The sequence below is a fragment of the Salvelinus fontinalis genome, chromosome 40, assembly GCF_029448725.1.
Source record: "Salvelinus fontinalis isolate EN_2023a chromosome 40, ASM2944872v1, whole genome shotgun sequence".
Taxonomy (NCBI): domain Eukaryota; kingdom Metazoa; phylum Chordata; class Actinopteri; order Salmoniformes; family Salmonidae; genus Salvelinus; species Salvelinus fontinalis.
In genome coordinates, this window is record NC_074704.1 from 20,565,796 (window position 1) to 20,592,448 (window position 26,653).

General features: G+C 45.7%; 1 protein-coding gene across 1 annotated transcript; it reads right to left on the reverse strand.

Annotated features, from left to right (window-relative positions):
• Window positions 1-1,653: 1,653 nt before the first annotated feature.
• LOC129839204 (insulin-like growth factor-binding protein 4) lies at window positions 1,654-26,366 on the reverse strand. Its single transcript, XM_055906512.1, has 4 exons — window positions 25,203-26,366; window positions 9,760-9,914; window positions 9,057-9,182; window positions 1,654-7,246 (listed from the first exon to the last, which is right to left on the reverse strand). The coding sequence occupies exons 1-4, from the start codon at window positions 25,561-25,563 to the stop codon at window positions 7,109-7,111; spliced, it is 780 nt and encodes a 259-aa protein (XP_055762487.1). The 5' UTR covers window positions 25,564-26,366; the 3' UTR covers window positions 1,654-7,108.
• Between the last annotated feature and the right edge of the window lie 287 nt (window positions 26,367-26,653).

A 26,653-nucleotide genomic window follows, 5' to 3' on the forward strand; every position in this document is an offset into this window, starting at 1 on the left:
GAAACCACATTTGTTTAAGCAAGTCAGCCATATCAGCTATGTTTTTTTAAAGGCAGAAAATGAGGCTGAATGAACTGTTTTGCTGCCAGAAAAGGCTCCGCTGATAGCCAGGTGTAGCAGTGCAGGTGTAGCAGAGCTGGGGCTGAAGTGCCAAGACGCCAGTGCTGCTGCTCTCATGTTTGTATGAATATGCTTCTATATACAGGATTTCTTTCTAACCAAGAGACTGCTTGTTGGCAGTATTGTGTAGTTTATAGTGGTGCTATACACTCATTGTGCCAACCTGTGCTTTTTGGGGGATTGTTTTTAGAAGGAAATAGAGATACAAACTCCCAGATGTGGGGAACGATCTTAGAATGGCCTAAATGTGTGACTGACCACAAATACTGTCTAGTTGTCACACAAATATCTCCAAGTTTTTATACTACATTGATGAAATAAAACGTACAAGTAAATACACGGATATCAGTGGGAGCATTACTATAGTTAACCGCCTGACTGTTTCATGGACTAATGTAGTGACTTTGCATGATTGTAGCATGTGTGGCTAGTGACAACTTCTTATGGCTAGAAGAGAAGAGGACTTTATGACTGCATGATGAAGAAACACGCTCTAGACAGCCTCTGTAATTGCTAGCTAGCTGCAGATAGGCCCATTGAGATAGCACTGTTTGATATCTATGGATAGGCCAGCTTGCGTACATTGACCTCCATCACTGCATCAGTTACTTGATGTGTGGCACCTGTCATGCAGTACTCCATTGTATTCCGTAAATATTTCATATAGCCTATTGTTCATGTACTGGACAGAGGTGTGCAGAGATGGATGACCCCTAGACTAAATGCCAGATGTAAGGGCTTAACTGACACACCCCGAGGCCTCCTTGGCACAGCCCTGGGATTCTGGATGCCTGCATGCTGGAAAAGGCCAATCCCATTTTAAATCAAGCAGAGGATTCCACTTAAATCCCTACTGAGTTCCCATTTTGGATTAGGCATGGGATTTTTTTCTGAACGGTCCGGGGTATTCCCATTCTAAATCAGGTACAGTTTTTCTTAAGCCTGTATGGCTCACCAATAGACTCAGGGAGTGGAACTAAGCAGCCTTGAAAGTTTACTCTGGTGGTGGACCGTGCAGGTATTTTTAGAAGCGGTGGCAGTCATATTATTATGATGTATCATTCCTGAGGTATTCGTTGGACGTGCCTTGAGTATTACTGTTAACGACGTGTATATTTAAGTGGTTAGAAAATATATTTCTGTTAACAAGTCTTCAAAAGTTACATCTGGAAAAATACATTCTTGAGATTCTTTTCAGATGTTCAGTTGACAGAAACTTCAGCACTTTCTGACTCTGTCGGTTGACCTGTTGACCTGTAGCTATGGTTGTGTGGTGGACCTGGAAAATAGTAATGAGATGATGGTTTTCTTAGCCTTTGATGATCCAGAAGTATTGATTGAAACAACCCGTTTAGAAGTGCACCCTCGGTTCTTGTGCAATCAGTATGGCCTGCACTTAGCACAGTATACACTTTCCCTGAACTCAGTATCTACCGTGTGGTGGAATATTTTGGTACATGATCTAACATACATGAACAGTTTAAAACTACATGCCATGCAGCCGTTTAGAGGGGGAAAGAATCAGGCGAGAGATCAGATGCTACACGTTTATCATTTCATTGGATCTAACACAATGTACACAATTCATTCATAGAGTAAAAACCTCTAAGGTAACCAAATCATTATTCCGTAACAAGCAACAATTCTTGCTGCGTTTTCTTCGTGTGTTTGTAAAGCACGGCCCTGTTCTGGACCACACCTACAAGATCTCGCCATGTTTAAACCCAGTATATAGTTAGGCTACACATGCTAAAGTTACTTTGAATTTTTTTTACAGTAGAATTAACAGGTAAAGCCCAAGGCAAACTGGAATATCCCTCAGAAATACAAAATAAGGTAGAGCAAAAGTTAGAGATCAAGTAATATAGTGTAAGTATACACAGTTGAATGTAAATTAAACACGGAAGGTCTTGGATCCAAAAGGAAAAGCAGGACCATTGACTTGAAACATATCACTACTTTACCTAGAGATAATATCTACAGTAGCACAGAAATGAAATGTTCTAGGACTCATATTACTTTGTTTTACCTTTATATAACCAGGCAAGTCAGTAAAGAACAAATTCTTATTTACAATGACGGCCTACTTGTAAAGATAAGGCCTTAGACTTATGTATGGTGTTTTTTCATTCAGTACATGACAAGGGAATATCAACATTTAATGAACACAAAGCACTCCTATAGTTTTGAGGGTTTCATGCCTCAAAATACTCTTCCTTGTAACTTCTTTGGAGAAGCCTTTCAATGTTCGTGTTACTTCATTGTGTTTGGAATTACAATCAACTTATCAGCTACAGTATTATCTCCTTAATACCGTTTCCTGTGTCTTTCTAGTTGGGAATGACATCAGTCGCTTTGTTGAAGTTCTGTGTGATTACGGTTTAGAACAAGGAATTTTTACAATGACAATGAAAATATGACCAGCTTTTGGAATATGTGCTTTTCATTTGGGGGCTGCTGAGGTGGAACTGCTCTTACAGTGGGGCAAAAAAGTATTTAGTCAGCCACCAATTGTTCAAGTTCTTCCACTTAAAAAGATGAGAGAGGCCTGTAATTTTCATCATAGGTACACTTCAACTATGACAGACAAAATGAGAAAAAAAAATCCAGAAAATCACATTGTAGGATTTTGAATGAATTTATTTGCAAATTATGGTGGAAAATAAGTATTTGGTCAATAACAAAAGTTTATCTCAATACTTTGTTATATAACCTTTGTTGGCAATGACAGAGGTCAAACGTTTTCTGTAAATGTTCACAAGGTTTTCACACACTGTTGCTGGTATTTTGGCCCATTCCTCCATGCAGATCTCCTCTACAGCAGTGATGTTTTGGGGCTGTTGCTGGGCAACACAGACTTTCAACTCCCTTCAAGATTTTCTATGGGGTTGAGATCTGGAGACTGGCTAGGCCACTCCAGGACCTTGAAATGCTTCTTACGAAGCCACTCCTTCGTTGCCCGGGCGGTGTGTTTGGGATCATTGTCATGCTGAAAGACCCAGCCACGTTTCATCTTCAATGCCCTTGCTGATGGAAGGAGGTTTTCACTCAAAATCTCATGATACATGGCCCCATTCATTCTGTCTTTTACACGGATCAGTCGTCCTGGTCCCTTTGCAGAAAAACAGCCCCAAAGCATGATGTTTCCACCCCCATGCTTCACAGTAGGTATGGTGTTCTTCGGATGCAACTCAGCATTCTTTGTCCTCCAAACACAACGAGTTGAGTTTTTCCAAAAAGTTATATTTTGGTTTCATCTGACCATATGACATTCTCCCAATCTTCTTCTGGATCATCCAAATGCTCTCTAGCAAACTTCAGACGGGCCTGGACATGTACTGGCTTAAGCAGGGGGACACGTCTGGCACTGCAGGATTTGAGTCCCTGGCGGCGTAGTGTGTTACTGATGGTAGGCTTTGTTACTTTGGCCCCAGCTCTCTGCAGGTCATTCACTAGGTCCCCCCGTGTGGTTCTGGGATTTTTGCTCACCGTTCTTGTGATCATTTTGACCCCACGGGGTGAGATCTTGCGTGGAGCCCCAGATCGAGGGAGATTATCAGTGGTCTTGTATGTCTTCCATTTCCTAATAATTGCTCCCACAGTTGATTTCTTCAAACCAAGCTGCTTACCTATTGCAGATTCAGTCTTCCCAGCCTGGTGCAGGTCTACAATTTTGTTTCTGGTGTCCTTTGACAGCTCTTTGGTCTTGGCCATAGTGGAGTTTGGAGTGTGACTGTTTGAGGTTGTGGACAGGTGTCTTTTATACTGATAACAAGTTCAAACAGGTGCCATTAATACAGGTAACGAGTGGAGGACAGAGGAGCCTCTTAAAGAAGAAGTTACAGGTCTGTGAGAGCCAGAAATCTTGCTTGTTTGTAGGTGACCAAATACTTATTTTCCCCTTATTACAGGCCTCTCTCATCTTTTTAAGTGGGAGAACTTGCACAATTGGTGGCTGACTAAATACTTTTTTGCCCCACTGTATGTAGTATAGGGGAATAGTGGATGTCATGGTGGAATGTGGCGGAAAGTAAGAGCATCCCGTTTTATTGAATAGCCTCAGAGAGCCAAAAAAAAACGTTTTAGGGACTTGTCATTTGAGAAGAAGCTACTATGAACTATTAGTGATCATCAAGAGGCTCAGTTTCAAGGTTAATGACCCAGAAGCAGGCAAAACTGGACGTTTCAACCAGCCCACTGGGGATGTTTGTTTGTCGGTCAAAGTTTTGGTCAAATGTAGGCTAAGTAAATGTCTACAGGTTAGTAATTAGTTCAGAAGATAAGTCATTGACTGAGGGACTTTACCGTATTACCATGCAATATCCCCATAGACCCTTTGGATAACTTTGGCAGTTTTTTATTCTTTTTTTATTTAAGGAAGCAAGTTACAGATACAGTACAGTTGGCTAAGTCCGCAATAATTATCTTTGGCCTGGCTCATGTCAGGTCTTGTCACACATCGACCCAAATGTCTTTGATATTGTGATTCTGAATGGCAATGTAATACAGCTGGGTTTCTATCTACTTTGACCCCAGGCAGGGAGGTGTGAGTGTTCAATGTTGCCTAATGAAATGAGATGTTTCTGTCCCCATTACCCATGGCAGCAATGACAGCACAACCATGATGAAGGGCGTTGCTATGTTGGGCTTAGTTGGACTTGCTACAGTACGTATTCTGTTGCTCTGGATAACAGCCAGAGGAAAGCTCTTGAATGACTTCTAGGCTCCTCTGTCAAACCAGAGGGGTATGTGAGAGAGAGAGAGAGTGAATGGTAAAAGCTGTGTGCCTTACGGAAACAATGTGGCTTTGTGAGAGCAAATCAGTGCGATACAAATGTAGCTGGAACTCTCCAGCTCTCTGTCACTCACACTGTCTCTATTCCCTCTCCCTCTAGTCTATCTACTCACATCTCTGCTGACAAAAAGAGCTGCCTATCATTTGTAGGAGTCTGTTTTTGGACAACCTGTCCTGCACTCTTCTTTCAGTTCTTGAAAGAGGAAGCAGGACAACTACTGCCCACGTCCGTCTGGTTTACCCCCTCGGCCCTGTCCCCTCGCCTCGCTCTACATGAAGCTAACTGTGCCAGTGTACTATTAACACCAATAATGAATGTCCAGGCGAGATGAATCCTTCCTGGAGTCAATTAGTAACCCAACACTCTCAGGGAGATTAAGTGCACTATCCATTTCTAGAAATGATAAACGACCGACCTCACTGAACTCACTGATCAGACTGTCCTGTATTCAAGGGCCGTCTTCTCTCCTATACTCCCTGTGCTCCACAGGTTAAGCCTGAGTCAGTCAATCAACCAATCACATCATAGATCATAGCCCGAGGGAACCAATCATGATCTTTTCCACCCATTTGCAATACAGTACAATCAAATCGCTGTAGGGATGTTAACAGTCTTGTCCATGTAGTATATGTAGACGGTATGTAGAGTATGATGCACCAGTAAGTTTGTCAACATAATAATACAAATCAATGATTCCTTGGCTCATACACTGCTTCATCGATGATGTCAAACCTGATAACTGGCTCTGCCAGAGTAAAAGTCAAGGGTGTTCACTTATACTGGAGGGAGTCCATGTATGACCAGGATGCTATCTCACTGTGAGGTTTCTAATGGTATTATATAGACATCTGACGTTTCTCTGAACGTTTCAGCTAGCTAGCAATTACAGAGGCTGTCTAGAGCGTGTTTCTTCATCATGCAGTCATAAAGTCCTCTTCTCTTCTAGCCATAAGAAGTTGTCACTAGCCACACATGCTACAATCATGCAAAGTCACTACATTAGTCCATGAAACAGTCAGGCGGTTAACTATAGTAATGCTCCCACGGATATCCGTGTATTTACTTGAACGTTTTATTTCATCAATGTCATAGAAAAACTTGGAGATATTTGTGTGACAACTAGACAGTATTTGTGGTCAGTCAAACATTTAGGCTATTCTAAGATCGTCCCCCTCATCTGGAAGTTTGTATCTCTGTTTCCTTCTAAAAACAATCCCCCAAAAAGCACAGGGGGAAAAAATGGGGGGGGGTTTGGCACAATGAGTGTTTAGCACCACTATAAACTACACAATACTGCCAACAAGCAGTCTCTTGGTTAGAAAGAAATCCTGTATATAGAAGCATATTCATACAAACATGAGAGCAGCAGCACTGGCGTCTTGGCACTTCAGCCCCAGCTGGAGAAACAAGATTATCCTATCAGCAGTGTACAGAGTCCTGAGCCCAGCTATGCTGCCAGTCCCCCTGGACAAATAAGCCAGAGAGAGAGCTCCCAGTCAAAGAGAAGGGGGGAAGCGGAGAGGAGGGAGAGAAGGGGGATAGCGATAAAGCACATCTATTCTGAGTTCCTCTCAGAGGTACAGTTTATTCTCTCAAAAGTAATCTCTCTTTTCACTTCATGTCGCCAAACGTTGTGAAAAGCTGTGGCTTATCATCAATTGGTCATTCTCTCTCTCTCTCTCACACACACTCCCAATATTCATTCTATTCTATAGCTGCTGCTGAATGGTCGATGGTGAGTCATGTTAGGACACTTAACTCATGCGTCAAGTTTTTATGTTTTTTGTTTCAAAGATGCTAAGAGATGGAAATCAGAGTTCAACTAGACTACACAAAACCAATGTTGTCCTGTTTTGAGAAGAGTGTTTACAACACTTTTATTCGGGGGCCTGTTGTTTGCCACCTGTTATTTAAAGCAAGAGCATCTGCCTAACTTCACAGAATCGTAAAATACACACATGTGCTCAAAACGATGCATACAGACATACACTCACACACGAAAACAAACAATAGTAAAATTCTATGGTTTCCTTTTATCTTGTTCATATCAAGCAAGTACCGTTAGCCTCACGTGAAGTGAGGCTTTAGGGTTAAGTCCTTTCCTTCCATAGTTGTAACTAAACAGCACCAGTAGAATTTGGCTGGCCCTAAGCCCTAGCCCTGGCCCCCCAGGGGCCCCGCCGGTCCCCTCCTCACTCTCTCATGGTTGCAGTCATTAGCTGGTGGCAGTCCAGTTCCCCCCGCAGCTCCAGGGGCCCCGGCAGCTTCATGCCCGTCTTCTGGTCGACACACCAGCACTTTCCCCGCTGCCCGTCACGTGCTGGCTGGCACTGTAGACACAAGAAACAAGACAGGTGTCAGTCACAAGCCAAATGGCATTTGTTGCACGATAGGCATATGATACAGATCAATGGCATGCGGTAGGGGTCCCCAAATACATTCAGCAATGGACCGATTTTTCCTTGAGCGGATGGTCGGGGGCTGGAACATAGTTATAAATAATTTGTACACTGCAAATTGGCCGCAAGAATCTCAAACAGATATACTATTTGGCAAAAACAGAATCATTTCAAACCTTGATTACATACGATTACATACGATCACATATGCCTCTCTATTTATGGGAATACTTGGGGACAGATTTCCTAAATTAAAATAACTTTGAGCTGATTTCCTGGTGATTCTATAGTATTTTATGTCCAACAACGAAATATATATATTTGGTTCAGAAAACTTTGTTCAGAAAACCACAGGAACTCTGGCATAAGCTGTTGCAGTTTCTTAATAGCACTTAGTTCCCTTAAAGCTGGATTACTTAACGGTGAAATGCCACGCCCGTTTGTGATATTACAACAAAGAAGTTACTGCAAACAACAAACACTTTTAGTCATCCTCGGACATCATTGCACGCACGATAGAAGAGTACTGTACTGCAATATTTTTTTTTACCATGCTGCACCACTCTTCAGCTCGGAAACAAAAACAAAAACATTAACAACGGTGGTAGAGCGGCCAGTGGCGATGTTTCCCCCTCCTGCGGATTCCATCTTTAAGGTACCTTCAAATTCAAACCACTGTTATATTTGACATTGTTCCCTTTGTTAATAACTTTCTCTCAAGCCCCTCAATCTCACCAGTGTGAATACGGATCAATTGAATAGAATCTCAAAGTTGTATGAATCATAACCACTGAGTGGTACGTATCTGTACATAGCCTGGGGGGGTTTGAAACACCCCATCAGCCTGGCTCAACTTTCCTATTGAGATTCCTCCTGTGCAATGAACAGATGCCAGATGACCTCTCATAACCTTAGTTATGCTCACAGCGGGTGCCGTAAAGTTCTACCACAATGCAATTATAGATAAACAGTAAACAGATGCCTTTTACACACTATAAAGAGCAGACGAGGGTACTTTAACTGTGTTACACAATCAAGCCTAACCCCAGACTCTGATGCCCTTGGCAGGGTAAGCCTTTTATCACTGACTGACTCTGCTACGCCTGTTGCTTCGTAGCGTATTCAGCTCTACAGAGCAACAAGCCTTATCTAGCTCCATGTTCTCAGATTCTTCCCAGTCTTATCTACAAAGTTGCCCATTTCAGACATAGCGAGAAATAATAGCTTTTCGAAAAGCTAATGACATCTATCACTGCAATGAAGCGATTACTGTCAACCCTTTTCGGTTAACCACTGTGTTGTGTTGTACTTACGCGGTTCAGCACGATTTTTCTTTGATAAATCACTTTGGTTGTCTGTGGATGTGGAGTCTTGGCAGGAGAAAATGCTCACATAAAACAATGCTGTTACAGGGCCATTTTGTGTTCTGGCTAATAGAGCCGTGACAATGTTAGAGGGGATTGTTTGCGTGGTGTGTTCTTATGTGCCTGTCTGATACCAGACCGAGTGAATGATAGAAGACCTTCTCCACAGACTACCTGGATAAATGTCTGCATCCAAAATGGCACGATATTCCTTATAGTGGTCTACTTTTTTGGTAGTGGCCAATAGGGCTCTGGTTAAAAATAGTGCACTACGTAGGGAATAAATAAGGTGCCATTTCAGAGTATGTCGGAGTACTTCCTGAATAGTGCATAATATAGATACCATTGGGATAATGACTACTCGTCAGTCGACGAACCTGCTTGGCATGGAAGTCTCCGTTCTTGTCACAGTTGGGTATGGGGATGCTGTAGAGATCCTCGTGGGTGCGAGTGTTGGACACCAGTCGGTCCAGCGCTCTCTGCAGCTCAGCACGACATGGAGCCTGAGGACGACCAGTGGAATTAGTCGTAAATCTGTTCAGCTATCATTCCCCTCCTTGCCACTCCTGTCATGTTAATCTTTGGCATATGACACGGAGTACAAGGAGTGGAATGTTAGCTAAACAGACTGGTACCCAGGCTAGTGCGGCCCATGTAGATGTTTGGAAATGTACGCCATGTATGCTTTTATACGTCCATGTAGGTATCTGGAAATGGCAAAGAGTTTTTATACTACCCTTTGTTGTTGGTTTCAGTGAACACCTGGGTTACGTTTCATGAGATGGCCATTAAATGATGAGGGCTGAAAATAACAAATAGGTTACAAGCCGTTTGTAACCCAACTGCTAAACTCACTGGATTTTGATCTGTAAAATAGTCATTGAAAACACCTGTTAAGACCTGTGTCGGTCTAGTAACAAGTCTCAACTAGACTCTAGTTGAAAGCTATGGGGTGGCATTATTTTTTATATCCAGCACCTGCTCAAATACTTTAAATGTGCGTATGTAATGTTTTCCTATAGGTAATCATTATGTGTCATCTTTTCCTATACGGAGGTGAACAGTGGTTGGTGCTCTCACCAGGGCAGCCTTTGGGTCCTCCCTGGCGTTATTGCTTCTCTGATTGGTGGATTTGGCGGGGTGGCGGGCCAGGGTCTTCTGGATGCAGCGCTTGTCCTGGGGACTGCAGCGGATGTTGCTGTTATTGGGGTGCTCAGGGATGACCTCATCCATCGCTGTGGGACACAACAGTTAACATTGAGTCACAACACTACAAGTCACTGACATTTTATTTAACCCTTTACTTATCCAGTAAGTCCCATCAATGTCAAGAGACCTTTTCTTACAAGGGAAACCTCTAGAGCTACAACCTACACAGCACATGAAAGTCTTGCAATCCCAACCCGTACAAGGTCGCAACTCATACGTGTCACACCACAAGAGTTGAAACAATAGACCGTGCCATTTTTGACAAGCTTCTCTGTCAATTACACCGCCTCTCAGAGGCTTTTCGCAATTTGTTGATTGCATGAAAATGTATAATTTAATGTACCTAATTTACAGTATATCACTGATCTGACCCAACGCAAATGTTGTCATACCAACAGAGAGATATCTTTCCATAAATATGTGTATATGACCAATAACATTTGATTTGATTTGATGAAAATACCATGGGGAATTGTAGGCTAAGAACCGGGCTTAGCATCAAGGACAAACAGTGGTGTTCCCACTCAGGGGGGTAAAGTACAGTAATCTCAATTTGGACCTCAGCTCTCTTGGTCTTCCTTTAACCACTGGCACCATACTTCTGCCAAGGAGAGCTATTGATGCATTTGAAATGACCACCCCCTCTCTCCTCGCTGCCTGCCTACCCATTGTGGCCTGTGCCACATTTACCTTGCAATAATTCTCCAGTTCTTTGGCCCTGCGGGCAGCCAGCTGTTTCCTCAGGAAACTGCCCCCCCCCCCCTTCCATCTCCCCTACAGCAAAAGAAACCCTCACTCTACTAAATGGAGATTGGAAGAGGGTATTTTGCAGTGTCACCGGTGGGCAAACGTATGGAGTGTGGAGAGCTTTACAGCTGTTTTGTTCTGGCTTGACTGTTCACCTGTGGCCTTTGCAGGGTTGGTTGGTAACTCAAACACATTTTTTCCCAAACCAACTGTTCTTTGTGGTTCTGCTTGTGACCTGTGGCATTTCATGGGTTGGCACTGCAACCATAGCACCCAGAGCCTGGACTTTTGTGCTTCCTTGAGCTTTGTCTGTCAGATCACTGGAAAGATCAAAGCACGAATGGCGTCTCACGTCAGTGTGGCGTAATACCAGTTGCTTCTGGGAACCTACTTTCTCTTATAGTCAGATCTTCTGCATTGCTCTCTCTGACCTTTCCACGTTGTCCAAGGGAATTCACTCTGTAATTAGGATTAAATAGCAATTAGCTATCAACAGGTTTTGTTGTGAAGTTATTTTTGTTATTGAACAATGGATAGACTAGCCTACTCATGAGGTAAGGTGACCTTTGGCTGTTTCAGACTTGGGGTAAAGTGTTTTGCCATTAGCTATTCTAGTCATATTTCAGTAATGACACGAGAGGTTTACATTTCTATACCGTACCTCTCTACATGAGGTTGAGGTGAGGGAGTTGCTCTGAAGTTCATTGACAGGCTGTGTTCTGCCGACCGGGGGTTTGTATGTTTCTGTTGGCCTTACTCATCAGCACTTTCCGCCAGACCCAGCATGACTTCAGCTGTTTTCCCGTCTCCCTATAAATTGTTCTTCCCCTCTTTTGCCATTTAGCGGTTTGCCGAATCCATGCTCTTTTGGAGTGCCATTTCATACAATCCCAAAGTTATTTAAAAGTGGGTCAGGGGTGCCATGTCCTGTTTGCTGCCACCGCTGTTCTCTGGGGAGGAAGCTGCTGCTTCATTGTGTGGTTTCGGGAGGATTGTGTCAACATCTCAGTTTCAAACACAGGCAGGCTAAGGCACAAGGCAGGCTGCTATGATGAATAATAGAAAGGACGGGACGCACTCCAGGAAAAAATCCAAGTATAATGTTCTTTTAATAAAAATGTATAATGTTAAACAAACAGGAAAAAAAGCCAGGGCCAACCATTTCAGCTAGATTCCTTTGTCAAGAGCTATGATGAAGACCGCAAGTACGGACAGTGTGCAGTATCCACTCGCATCCAACCCCAGCCACAGGTGGATAGCCAAGATAAAGATGGACTCGTTTTTACGACTGTTCTGATAAAGGTTCTATCATTTCCCTCTGTTTTGACAGCGTTTAAAAAACCAAAGGCCATGAACATGTCAACAGGGAGGTTCATGTAAAGTTAACGTGCGTTCAAGAGCTGCTGGTTCCCTCAAACCATCGCCATCTTCCGTCATATCATTGAATTAATGCAGACTTGTCTGCAACCGACCCAGTTGCAAACCATTTTTCAGACATTTGCTCTGACTTAACCCTCCTCCAGTGAGGTGTTTGCCAGGGAATGTTGGTGGTGTGTTCCCACTCCCAGCCCACAGAGGTTCAGAGGGTGGCATGGAACTCCAATGTTTCAGTTGCAGCTGTCACTGGGAGTCTGGATGGAGCATGTGAACTAGTCTCAACACTGTCCCGGGGGACATGTCTGGCTCCGTAGGCTGGACTTTGTTACGCTATATAGCATTATAGTATGTCAGCTAGCGAGATGCTTATCGTCAGCCGTCATTGCATCAGTGGAAATCCGGGTGAGGAGACAGTGGGCGTTTGGCACGCTTAAATGTAAATAGTGCACGTGTGACACAATTTGTCGCCCACCGCATATCTTATATCAAGTCATTGCTCTTTATGTCAGCTGGCATTTGCAAGAATGTGTACAATGTGTTTAACTAAAGTGTTACTGTCACGACCGTCATAATAAGCGGACCAAGGCGCAGCGGGATATGAGTACATCTTCTTTTAATAAAGATGACGAAACACGAAAACTAACACTTTTACAAAACAAAACAATAAACGACCGTGAAGCTATAATCGAAAGTGCACACACAAGCTACTAACGTTCAACAAGAAGTTCCAAGATGGCGTAGCAGTCGGACGTGTGTTTGTATTGTCCTGTATTGTCCTGTAGCGTGTAAATAGTAAATAGTCTTCGTATTTTTCGTATACATTTCGTATATATTTTAATTTCACTTTCCATCTAGGAACTGAATATACATTCCTACATTCCGCCTCACCCAATGTGGTACGGACCTGCTATTTTTTTTATACTTTAGAACCGTAACCCCAAGCAGAAGCTAGCCAGATAACTAGCTACTAGCTAGTAGTCAGTTAGCCACTGCTGCGGTCTTCACCCTCAACTCGGACACAGCCAGCTTCAATACCGGGCCAACACCTGCCAGTCTGCAAGCGCGATATCAACCGAGAGCATATAGGACTGCTTTTTCTCTACCACATCACCGGATTCCTGACGCAAGCTCTGGACAATTACACCGTATCATCACAGCTAGCTAGCTGCAACCGAGTGGCTACTACTGGCTAACACCTCTGTCCCGAAGCAAGCACCAGTTAGCCTTGAGCTAGCCTCGAGCTAGGCCCATCTGCCGGCTAGCTGCAAGCGCGATATCAACCCAGAGCATATAGGACTGCTTTCTCTCTACCACATCACCGGATTCCTGACGCAAGCTCTGGACAATTACACCGTATCATCACAGCTAGCTAGCTGCAACCGAGTGGCTACTACTGGCTAACACCACTGTCCCGAAGCAAGCACCAGTTAGCCTTGAGCTAGCCTCGAGCTAGGCCCATCTGCCGGCTAGCTGAAGAGCTAGCGCTAGCGCCACTGCGCCAGACCCCCTCCGTCTGAGCAGACCACCCCCCGGGCTACTAACTTTATACGCCGCGTGCTAGCTTAGTGGAGGCCTCCTCTGCTCCATCTACGGCTGCCCCCTGGACACTATGATCACTTGGCTACATAGCTGATGCATGCTTGACTGTCCATTAACTCACGGTACTCCATTCTGTTTATTTGTGTTTTACCTGTCGGCTCTGTGCTTTAACTCAGGATCTGTGTGTAGTTAATCCGACCCTCTCTGTCTAGTCGTCGCCATTTTTACCTGTTGTTGCTGTGTTAGACTAACTCCCTGTTATTGCTGCTGTTATCTTACCTGTTGTTTTAGCTAGCTCTCCCAATCAAGACCTGCAATCACTTTATGCCTTATTGTATGTCTCTCTCAAATATCAATATGCCTTGCATACTGTTGTTCAGGCTAGTTTTCATTATCATTGTTTTGGTTTGCAATGGACCCTGTAGTTCCACTCTCCGTACCTCTGATACCCCCTTTGTCCCACCCCCCACACATGCGGTGACCTCACCCATTGAGACCAGCATGTCCAGAGATACAACCTCTCTTATCATCACCCAGTGCCTGGGCTTGCCTCCGCTGTACCCGCGCCCCTCCATACCCCTGTCTGCACATTATGCCCAGAATCTATTCTACCACGCCCATAAATCTGCTCCTTTTATTCTTTGTCCCCAACGCTCTAGGCGACCAGTTTTGATAGCCTTTAGCCGCACCCTCATCCTACTACTCCTCTGTTCCTCGGGTGATGTGGAGGTAAACCCAGGCCCTGCATGTCCCCAGTCACCCTCATTTGTTGACTTCTGCGATCGAAAAAGCCTTGGCCTCATGCATGTCAACATCAGAAGCCTCCTCCCTAAGTTTGCCTTACTCACCGCTTTAGCACACTCTGCCAATCCTGATGTCCTTGCCGTGTCCGAATCCTGGCTTAGGAAGGCCACCAAAAATTCTGAGATTTCCATACCCAACTATAACACTTTCCGTCAAGATAGAACTGCCAAAGGGGGAGGAGTTGCAATCTACTGCAGAGATAGCCTGCAAAGTTCTGTCATACTTTCCAGGTCTATGCCCAAACAGTTCGAACTTCTAATTTTAAAAATTAATCTCTCCAGAAATAAGTCTCTCACCGTTGCCGCCTGCTACCGACCCCCCTCAGCTCCCAGCTGTGCCCTGGACACCATCTGTGAATTGATCGCTCCCCATCTAGCTTCAGAGTTTGTTCTGTTAGGTGACCTAAACTGGGATATGCTTAACACCCCGGCAGTCCTACAATCCAAGCTTGATGCCCTCAATCTCACACAAATCATCAAGGAACCCACCAGGTACAACCCTAAATCCGTAAACATGGGCACCCTAATAGACATTATCCTGACCAACCTGCCCTCCAAATACACCTCTGCTGTCTTCAATCAAGATCTCAGCGATCACTGCCTCATTGCCTGTATCCGCCACGGGTCCGCGGTCAAACGACCACCCCTCATCACTGTCAAACGCTCCCTAAAACACTTCTGCGAGCAGGCCTTTCTAATCGACCTGGCCCGGGTACCCTGGAAGGATATTGACCTCATCCCGTCAGTTGAGGATGCCTGGTCATTCTTTAAATGTTACTTCCTCACCATATTAGACAAGCATGCTCCGTTCAAAAAATGCAGAACCAAAAACAGATATAGCCCTTGGTTCACTCCTGACCTGACTGCCCTCGACCAGCACAAAAACATCCTGTGGCGAACTGCAATAGCATCGAAGAGCCCCCGCGATATGCAACTGTTCAGGGAAGTCAGGAACCAATACACGCAGTCAGTCAGGAAAGCAAAGGCCAGCTTTTTCAAGCAGAAATTCGCATCCTGTAGCTCTAACTCCAAAAAGTTCTGGGATACTGTAAAGTCCATGGAGAACAAGAGCACCTCCTCCCAGCTGCCCACTGCACTGAGGCTAGGTAACACGGTCACCACCGATAAATCCGTGATAATCGAAGACTTCAACAAGCATTTCTCAATGGCTGGCCATGCCTTCCTCCTGGCGACTCCAACCTTGGCCAACAGCCCCGCCCCCCCCGCTGCTACTCGCCCAAGCCTCCCCAGCTTCTCCTTTACCCAAATCCAGATAGCAGATGTTCTGAAAGAGCTGGAAAACCTGGACCCATACAAATCAGCTGGGCTTGACAATCTGGACCCCCTATTCCTGAAACTGTCCGCCGCCATTGTCGCACCCCCTATTACCAGCCTGTTCAACCTCTCCTTCGTATCATCTGAGATCCCCAAGGATTGGAAAGCTGCCGCGGTCATCCCCCTCTTCAAAGGGGGAGACACCCTGGACCCAAACTGTTACAGACCTATATCCATCCTGCCCTGCCTATCTAAGGTCTTCGAAAGCCAAGTCAACAAACAGATCACTGACCATCTCGAATCCCACCGTACCTTCTCCGCTGTGCAATCCGGTTTCCGAGCCGGTCACGGGTGCACCTCAGCCACGCTCAAGGTACTAAACGACATCATAACCGCCATCGATAAAAGACATTACTGTGCAGCCGTCTTCATCGACCTGGCCAAGGCTTTCGACTCTGTCAATCACCATATTCTTATCGGCAGACTCGGTAGCCTCGGTTTTTCTAATGACTGCCTTGCCTGGTTCACCAACTACTTTGCAGACAGAGTTCAGTGTGTCAAATCGGAGGGCATGTTGTCCGGTCCTCTGGCAGTCTCTATGGGGGTACCACAGGGTTCAATTCTCGGGCCGACTCTTTTCTCTGTATACATCAATGATGTTGCTCTTGCTGCGGGCGATTCCCTGATCCACCTCTACGCAGACGACACCATTCTATATACTTCCGGCCCTTCCTTGGACACTGTGCTATCTAACCTCCAAACGAGCTTCAATGCCATACAACACTCCTTCCGTGGCCTCCAACTGCTCTTAAACGCTAGTAAAACCAAATGCATGCTTTTCAACCGTTCGCTGCCTGCACCCGCACGCCCGTCTAGCATCACCACCCTGGACGGTTCCGACCTAGAATATGTGGACATCTATAAGTACCTAGGTGTCTGGCTAGACTGCAAACTCTCCTTCCAGACTCATATCAAACATCTCCAATCCAAAATCAAATCAAGAATCGGCTTTCTATTCCGCAACAAAGCCTCCTTCACTCACGCCGCCAAACTTACCCTAGTAAAACTGACTATCCTACCGATCCTCGACTTCGGCGATGTCATCTACAAAATAGCTTCCAACACTCTACTCAGCAAACTGGACGCAGTTTATCACAGTGCCATTCGTTTTGTTACTAAAGCACCTTATACGACCCACCACTGCGACCTGTATGCCCTAGTCGGCTGGCCCTCGCTACATGTTCGTCGTCAGACCCACTGGCTCCAGGTCATCTACAAGGCTATGCTAGGTAAAGTGCCGCCTTATCTCAGTTCACTGGTCACGATGGCTACACCCACCCGCAGCACGCGCTCCAGCAGGTGTATCTCACTGATCATCCCTAAAGCTAAAACCTCATTTGGACGCCTTTCCTTCCAGTTCTCTGCTGCCTGCGACTGGAACGAATTGCAAAAATCTCTGAAGTTGGAGACTTTTATCTCCCTCAACAACTTTAAAAATCTGCTATCCGAGCAGCTAACCGATCGCTGCAGCTGTACATAGTCCATCTGTAAACTACCCACCCAATTTACCTACCTCACCCCCCATACTGCTTTTATTTATTTACTTTTCTGCTCTTTTGCACACCAGAATCTCTTCTTGCACATGTTCATCTGATGATTTATCACTCCAGTGTTAATCTGCTAAATTGTAATTATTCGATTTATTGCCTACCTCATGCCTTTTGCACACATTGTATATAGATTCTCTTTTTTCTACCATGTTATTGACTTGTTTATTGTTTACTCCATGTGTAACTCTGTGTTGTCTGTTCACACTGCTATGCTTTATCTTGGCCAGGTCGCAGTTGCAAATGAGAACTTGTTCTCAACTAGCCTACCTGGTTAAATAAAGGTGAAATAAAAATAAAAAAAATAAAAATAAAAAATAGACAATTACCCACAAACACCTAAAGCCTATGGCTGCCTTAAATATGGCTCCCAATCAGAGACAACAATAAACAGCTGTCTCTGATTGAGAACCAAACCAGGCAACCATAGACTTTCATAAACACCTACACTGAACACAGCCCCATACATAGTACAAAACCCCCTAAACAATACACACACCCTAAACTAGACAAAACACACAAACATCCCCCATGTCACACCCTGACCTAACTAAACGAATAAAGAAAATCAATATAACAAAGGCCAGGGTGTGACAGTTACCCTCCACTTTTTGGGGTCGTATTTTAAGCTTATTGGTCCATAGTGCTTTGTGTGGCATATTTATATACTGCAAAATAATACATATGGACATTATTACAATATAAAGGGATGTGCTCAAAACTACCCTTTTTTTTCTTCAACTTTCATTTGACTTCTCTGCTTAAACCATGTAGCAGCCATGTGGGCCAAAATGAATTATCCATGAAATAACAACTGAACCGTAATTACTGGTTGGTTTGGGTGGTTTTGGCTCGTGTACCGTAAGAATATCCCACAAAACAGGTTCACGCACCAAAATACAACAACATAAAACATTACAGCAACACACTACTCGTGCCAATAGTAACATTGTCCTTAGTGACTAAGCACATTTTGATTGCAGTACATTTGAGTCTCTGGATTCATTAGATAAGTGAGTCATTGAATTTAGAAATGAAATGTTTCGTGTGCAAACTGTGCATCAATACATAACAACAGGCTTAACTCAAAATTAATGAACGCCCGTTCAAACAATGCACCATTGGCTGAATCGCCTGCCAGATGTTTGTAATATAAGTGTTTGCATTGGATGTTTCGAAAACAAAGCATGATGGGAGCGGTTGCTGTTTAATACGTTCACACAGTTTACGAGGGACTTTGATTTCACTGTGCTCCGAGGATTAGGCGTATTTGAATTTTACGACCAGCTAGCGAGCGCTCATCATCGCTCTGTGTTGTTACTCGCCGTCAGTTGCTTTGTTTGTGCATCTCTGTCTCCACAGCTCCGACACCAGGATTGGTCCTAAATCCATGGTTCCATGGAGGGATCAATTAGCTAATCACATTTACTGAGTTCTGCTGCAGAACGCCCAGCTGTACAAATGGGATAAATACCCAAAGTAAGCAAATAATAAGGACCAAAACACACCCTCAGGGACATCTGCAATTGGTTTGCCCTATTCCCCAACATATCCTCATTGGCCACAGAGAAATGATTGTATCCGTTTCATAATTCCAGTGAGCACACAGACAAGTGTTTTCCTCACATCGTAAGAGTTGTGGATGGTTGACAAAAACAGATGGTCGACTAGAAGTGCCACTGATAGGCCTGCCTAAATCCAGATACATACTGTACATCAGACACATGTAGCTCCTGTAAGCTTACCACCAGCATGAATGGCATCCGCAACACCTTATGTCAGTAATGACATTTCCATTGACGTCTGTATCTGCTTGTAAATACTACACATGTCCAAGTTTAAAAGGTTCGTGAAGCATTTGAATATGACACCAAAGGAGACGCAGTCGGAATGTCTGAATTGATTCCAAGCCCCCATAATGATTTCGACGAATTAGGATTGAGAGAGAGTTTCTAGGAATCAGTTATTAAGGAACTGCATGAGATTTGCAGGACACGATCAGATGCAGAATGTACTCCAGTACTTACAGTTGCTATGGAAATTGAGTTTACGAATACTGCAGCTTTGAACTTGAAGGAATGTAACAGAAGGCGTACAGTAGATTGAATCTGGACTGAATGTATGTCTTCCTCAGATTTAAATGGTCTGTGCGTCAGTCCACGGAAATGGTAGGCTAGCTTTGGGAAAAGTTTATTTACAAAACGTTATTAAAATGTTATATTCTGAGTATTGACCGTTTCATTGGGATATGAGGCAGCATCTCAGTGTCTGGGACTGCTGCTTTATGGTAGCATTTCATCTGTACATGTGCTGTCAATTCAGGATCAGTCATACACTTCCCTCGACGGTGTCCTTGTCTTTGGGAATCTGTTCCATTTTTTTAAAAAAACTCTTCTATTTTTATCAGACATGTTCACTGTTGCTAGGTCTGGGGCAGTGCGGGAAGCGTCTCAAGGAGATGTACCCCTCGGTTTAATAATGGATAAACCCGGCAAATGTGCCACAAAGGAACTCGTATACTTGTGGCTTGGGTTTTTCTCATACTCCCTATCTCTTCCTCTCTCTCTGTTCTCTCTCTCTTCCCCGTTTCTTCCTGTCTCTCTGGCGCATGGGGTTTCAGAGGCGCTGCACTGAAGTGTTGATGTAAGACTTATTGAGTAGGGCTACGTTGGGGGGTACTTTGCTTTATGACAGGACTCGGGGGGGGGGGGGGGGGGGGGGTCAACCGAAGCTGAACACTGGGATAGTAGGATTCCAGAACAATGAAAACAAAACATCCAAACATTTCGACAACGTTTAGCATTTCATCAATCGCTGACACTCCCTAGCTTGTCGAGAGAGTTTACGAGAACTGAACCTTTACACTTTAGCCCACTTCTGCTTCAGCGCTGCTCGCCTCAAACGGACAACACAATGGCGTGGATGACGAAGCCATTCAGTAAACAATGTTGAGGGAAAAACATTCAGCCAGATTAAGCAATGCAGAGGACGGTACGAAGCCAAAACCAAGACAGTCAACCTTTTATCATGCACTAAACAGCTTTCCCCCTCTCTCTGATTCCGTTTAGTCACGCTATGTGCTGGCCTAACCTAGGCTGGCCTCGCACAGAGCAGAAGGCTCTCATTTCTGCTCTGGCAGCAAGCGTGCCGATGAGCTCATCCTAGCAGAGCTGGACAGTGGGCGATGCGCTCCGAGGCAGGGGGAGAGGAGCAGCAACTCACCCAGGCCCAGGGGGAAACTGATGCAGCAGTGCTGGAGACGACTGGAGACTTGAGTCTCTGGAAGTGCATCCAAAATGGCACCCTATTCTCCCTAAAGCAGAGCACTAATTTTGACCAGAGCCCTGAGAATAGTGTGCCATGTCAGACGCAGCCTGGAAGTTGAGGGCTGTTCAAGTCTGTCCAAAGTCTTGCCTTGCTGTGCTGCTTGGAACTGGGAGATAGTTCACTGCCATTACCAATAACCTTTGGAGGTCACGGCAGCGGTGCTGGTGAAAGAAGCGATGTTGGAACAATCAGTGTGGATGAAATCTGGAACAAATGAGTGAATAGCTTCATACGCGGTGTGTTTTTTACGATGCAACCAAACTTCTTTGGCATAATAGAAATCGCCACCGTGAAAAACTGCCTACGAGTTCCCCCTGCTTTGGAAGGGAAAAGAGGAAGAATTTTAAAAAGAAGGAGCAGTTTCATCTGCTGCCATCTGAAGAATACGATGGAGCAGGAATAGCAGATAAGCCATACAGTATTAGACGTTCAAGTGGAACCAGACCTCTGCTGCTGCAGTAGGAAGAAGAAGAATGTGACTACCGTGAGAGGAAAAAGACAGGGGTTGTATCAAGATGTCTGCAGGGGGAAGTGAACAAGACATCTCCAGTAAAAGAGGAGTCAGTCAGTCAGACATCTGCAGTGAAGAGGAGGAGGAGGAGGAATGGGGCCATGAAGAGAGTGAGAATGAATTACTGATTGCAGAGAGCTCTAATAGCCTGAGACTGGCCGCACTCCATTACAGAGTAATTTCATACAGGCAGACAGGCAGCTTTTATTACCTCCTCTTGTTAAACACACACACACACACACACACACACACACACACACACACACACACACACACACACACACACACACACACACACACACACACACACACACACACACATACACATACACATACACATACACACACACACACACACGGTTCCCTGCAATACAACACACACGCATAGCCACGTATTAACATGCTGAGATCGATAACAGGATACACACAGAGATGAACATACATTCACACATATGGTGCATATGCCAACATATACTGCAGCTACATCAGTACACTCATGCATACACTCACAAATATATACAAATACACTTATAATGTATTCTCACACATTTACATTCAGTTCACACTCACACAGACACTACATGACCAAGAGCATGTGTACACCTGCTCATTGGACATTTCATTCCAAAATCATGGGCATTAATATGGAGTTGGTCCCCCCTTTGCTGCTATAACAGCCTCCACTCTTCTAGATGTTGGAACATTTCTGCAGGGACTTGCTTCCATTCAGCCACAAGAGCATTAGTGAGGTCGGGCACCGATGTTGGGCGATTAGGTCTGGCTCGCAGTCAGCATTCCAATTCATCCCCAAGGTGTTCGATGGTGTTGAGGTCAGGGCTCTGTGCAGGCCATTCAAGTTCTTCCTCACCAATCTCGACACCCCATTTCTCTATGGACCTCACTTCGTGCAACGACGAGGCTGAGCCGTTGCATTTCCACTTCACAATAACAGCCCTTAGAGTTGACATGGGCAGCTCTAGCAGGCCAGAAATGTGACGAGCTGACTTGTTGGAAAGGTGACATCTTATGACGTGCCCTGTTGAAAGCCACTGTGCTCTTCAGTAAGGCCGTCTAGTGCCACTGTTTGTCTATGGAGATTGCATGGCTGTGTACTCGATTTTATACACCTGTCATCAACAGGTGTGGCTGAAATAGACCAATCCACTCATTTGAATGGATGACATACTTTTGTATATATAGTGTACGCACACACACACACACACACACACACACACATACACTGAACACACACGCAAAAACACATGCATACATATACTAGCAGCATACCACCCTGCATACCACTGCTGGCTTGCTTCTGCAGCTAAGCAGGGTTGGTCCTGGTCAGTCCCTGGATGGGAGACCAGATGCTGCTGGAAGTGGTGTTGGAGGGCCAGTAGGAGGCACTCTTTCCTCTGGTCTAAAAAATATCCCAATGCCCCAGGGCAGTGATTGGGGACACTGCCCTGTGTAGGGTGCCGTCTTTCGGATGGGACGTTAAACGGGTGTCCTGACTCTCTGAGGTCATTAAAGATCCCATGGCGCTTATCGTAAGAGTAGGGGTGTTAACCCCGGTGTCCTGGCTAAATTCCCAATCTGGCCCTCAAACCATCACGGTCACCTAATAATCCCCAGTTTACAATTGGCTCATTCATCCCCCTCCTCTCCCCTGTAACTATTCCCCAGGTCGTTGCTGCAAATGAGAACGTGTTCTCAGTCAACTTACCTGGTAAAAAAAAATATATATATATATATATATATATATATATATATATATACAAACCCACACACAGAGCACGTACATTTTATCACGCTCGCCGCATCCGATGTGAGTAAGACCTTAAACAGGTCAACATTAACAAGGCCGCAGGGCCAGACGGATTACCAGGATGTGTACTCGGAGCATGCGCTGACCAACTGGCAAGTGTCTTCACTGACATTTTCAACTTCTCCCTGTCTGAGTCTGTAATACCAACTTGTTTCAAGCAGACCAAGAACACTAAGGTAACCTGCCTAAGTGACTACCGACCCGTAGCACTCAGGTCTGTAGCCATGAAGTGCTTTGAAAGGCTTTTCATGGCTCACATCAACACCATTATCCCAGAAACCATAGACCCACTTCAATTTGCATACCGCCCCAACAGATCCTCAGATTATGCAATCTCTATTGCACTCCACACTGCCCTTTCCCACCTGGACAAAAGGAACACCAATGTGAGAATGCTATTCATTGACTACAGCTCAGCGTTCAACACCGTAGTGCCCTCAAAGCTCATCACTAAGCTAAGGACCCTGGGACTAAACATCTCCCTCTGCAACTGGATCCTGGACTTCCTGACGGGCCGCCCCCAAGTGGTAAGGGTAGGTAACAACACATCCGCCATGCTGATCCTCAACACGGGGGCACCTCAGGGGTGCGTGCTCAGTCCCCTCCTGTACTCCCTGTTCACTCATGACTGCACGGCCAGGCACGACTCCATCACCACCATTAAGTTTGCCGATGACACAACAGTGGTAGGCCTGATCAACGACGAGAAAGCCTATAGGGAGGAGGTCAGAGACCTGTCCGTGTGGTGCCAGGACAACAACCTCTCCCTCAACGTGATCAAGACAAAGGAGATGATTGTTGACTACAGGAAAAGGAGGACTGATCACACCCCCATTCTCATCGACGGGGCTGTGGGGGAGCAGGTTGAGAGCTTCAAGTTCCTTGGCGTCCACATCACCAACAAACTATCATGGTCCAAGCACACCAAGGCAGTCGTGAAGAGGGCACGACAAAACCTATTCCCCTCAGGAGACTGAAAATATTTGTCATGGGTCCTCAGATCCTCAAAAGGTTCCACAGCTGCACCATCGAGAGCATCCTGACTGGTTGCGTCACTGCCTGGTATGGCAACTGCTCAGCCTCCGACCACAAGGCACTACGGAGGGTCGTGCGTACGGCCCAGTACATCACTGTGGCCAAGCTTCCTGCCATCCAGGACCTCTATACCAGGCGGTGTCAGAGGAAGGCCCTTAAAATTGTCAAAGACACCCTAGTTATAGACTGTACTCTCTGCTACCGCATGGCAAGCTGTACCGGAGCGCCAAGTCTAGGTCCAAGAGGCTTCTAAACAGCTTATACCCCCAAGCCATAAGACTCCTGAACATCTAATCAAATGGCTACCCAGACTATTTGATTTGCCCCCCCCCCCCCCCCCTCTTTTACACTCCCTGTTATTATCTATGCATAAGTCACTTTAATAACTCTTATTATTTTACTTCTGCTCTTTAATTATTTGTTCTCATTCTTATTTTATTTTATTTTTTAAACTATATTGTTGGTTAGGGCTTGTAAGTGGGCATTTCACTGTAAGGTCTGTTGTATTCAGCGCATGTGACAAATAACATTTGATTTGATTTGATACATCCATACACACACACGCCCAGCCATACTATCCCCACAGTGCTTCTCTCTCTGACCGATAGCTTTTCTGCTCTGTCTAAGGCAGAAGGTGCCCTTTTACTGTGTACGGCCGGGCGCAAAACAGCGGGGGGACTGTGTGCTCTCGGGTCAGGCCATGCGTGAAGAGCTGGTGTGTGTGCTCTGGGCCGAGGCTTAGCGGAGATTAGAGCAAACAAGCAGCACATTGCCACACCTTTCCCAGCTCAGGTAAGAACAGGGAGCAGGGAGAGAACACTCTGGCCCAGCCCCGGCACCCTGGCCCTCTTAACTGCGTATGGTCCAACCGGACCAGCTATGATCCAACATGAGAGAGGGAGAGAGAGGAAGAGAGAGTGTGAGAGCGATACCAACCAGTCCGCCAGGCTTGATTTTACAGCTACATCATATTATATACAGTACTAACCTGGAAAACGACTGAGGCTATTGAGGTGGCGGTGTTCTCATGCACACATGTCCTAATTCTGGGTAGGCGTGCCAGTGCGCCACTAAGAGTGTTGCATACAGTAGCCTAAAATACAATATGGAGAGTTGGACCACAACTGAAGAAAAGAAGGTGGGATGATGCATCGCCCATTTTTAACAGAGGGTGACCACCAGTGATGCCACCTGCACATACAGCCACATCAGTGGACAAGCGTTAAAGATACCGGTATCCCGCAACCACACCTTCCCTCTTGTCTCACCTGAGTTCTCTTCCACATCCCTCTCGTCGGTGCACACTCCCTGGCCATGCATGAGCGAGTGGAGGGGCCTCTCCACGTTCCGCGGCGGGTAGCAGCGGAGCCCCGTGCCACAGCGGGGCGAGTAAACGCCGCAGTGCACCCCCTTGGCCAGGGCGCAGGTGGGGCAGCAGCCGCAGCCCGCCTCCCTCACCGTCTCTTCGCAGCTGCCATCAGGCAGCTGGCAGCTGGCCAGCCGCTCCTCAGAGCACACGGGGCAGCGGATGGCCTCCTCCGTCAGACACAGGGTCGCCAGCGAAAGGGCGCCCACCGCCCACAGGCCCCAGCAGGGCGGCGCTATAGCCGCACCGCCACCTCGCACCATGGCAGTCCCGAAGGCGTGATCTCAAATCTTTACCTTCGATTTCTCTTGCACTTTCCCACAGTTCGTTTGTTAGTATTCCTTCTGTTTCTCTGCTCTCTCACCCACAACTGTTTGGTCTCTGCTTTAGTTTTGGAGGGTAAGGAATGGGAGGGAGGCGGTTGGAGGGTTTGGTCTTTGATGTTGCCCGCTGGTTGGTGTTTCGGGTGGCAGGGGTTTTGGCAGGAGTTGGAACACAATGTCCCCGCTGTTTTACCTCGCCTTTTTTTTGGCTTGATTTCCTAGCCCTGGGATGTTTGGGATGTTGGAGAAAGAATGCAGGTAGATCAAAGAATGCTAAATATCTAGTCCTTGCTCTCCCATCCGACGAAAGTCTTTAAGTCTTTGAGTCGCACAAAGTGGTTATTTGTTGGGAAGTAGAACAAATGTCTATTTAGGTGAGTCTTTGTCCCTTCAAGTAGAATTCACACAGAGCCCATGAAGCCTCTTATAGTGCAAAGAGAAAAGTCTGTGGTTTGCCAATGTCCAGGTGTAGGGAAGGGGCGTCAGGTTTCTCAAGTCGAGTAGCAATTTCCTCTTCCATATGGGGTGCAGTGCAATGGGTTGCTCCTGAGAATGGCTCTACACGAGTGGTTCTTCTTGGAATTTATACTGCTGGCCAATGGACACGCCTCCTTCTTCAGGGGGAGAGGAGCTGAAAGGCACAGGGAAGAAATGCCAGGCTAAGCGCTCACGCTCTCCCTCCCTCACTCTCTCTCTTTTTCTCTCGCTGTCTCTCACTCATGCTCTCACACAGACACACACACGTACTCTCTCCCTCACTTTTTCTCTCTCAATCTTGAATGCTCGCACAGAATTGCAGGGAAGAAAGACTGAGCTGAACCACCCTCCACACACACATACACACACACAAGTTCACTCTCGCTGTACCCACTCTCACTTTCTCTTTCCCTGTGTTGAATATTCACAGAATGAGTATCTCACTTTTTGTCCCTTTATAACACAGAATCACACCGACAAAATATGTAACTAAAGCCTTCTCCTCTCTCACGTTCAGACTCAAGAGCTGGCAGCACCTTCACCCTAACACAAT

Excerpts from the sequence above, each read along its gene's own strand:
- LOC129839204 (XM_055906512.1), bottom strand. The coding sequence starts at position 25,563 with ATGGTGCGAGGTGGCGGTGCGGCTATAGCGCCGCCCTGCTGGGGCCTG. Across the intron at positions 9,915-25,202 it reads GGATGTGGAAGAGAACTCAG|CGATGGATGAGGTCATCCCT; the intron begins GTGAGACAAGAG and ends TGTGTCCCACAG. Across the intron at positions 9,183-9,759 it reads AGGACCCAAAGGCTGCCCTG|GCTCCATGTCGTGCTGAGCT; the intron begins GTGAGAGCACCA and ends GGTCGTCCTCAG.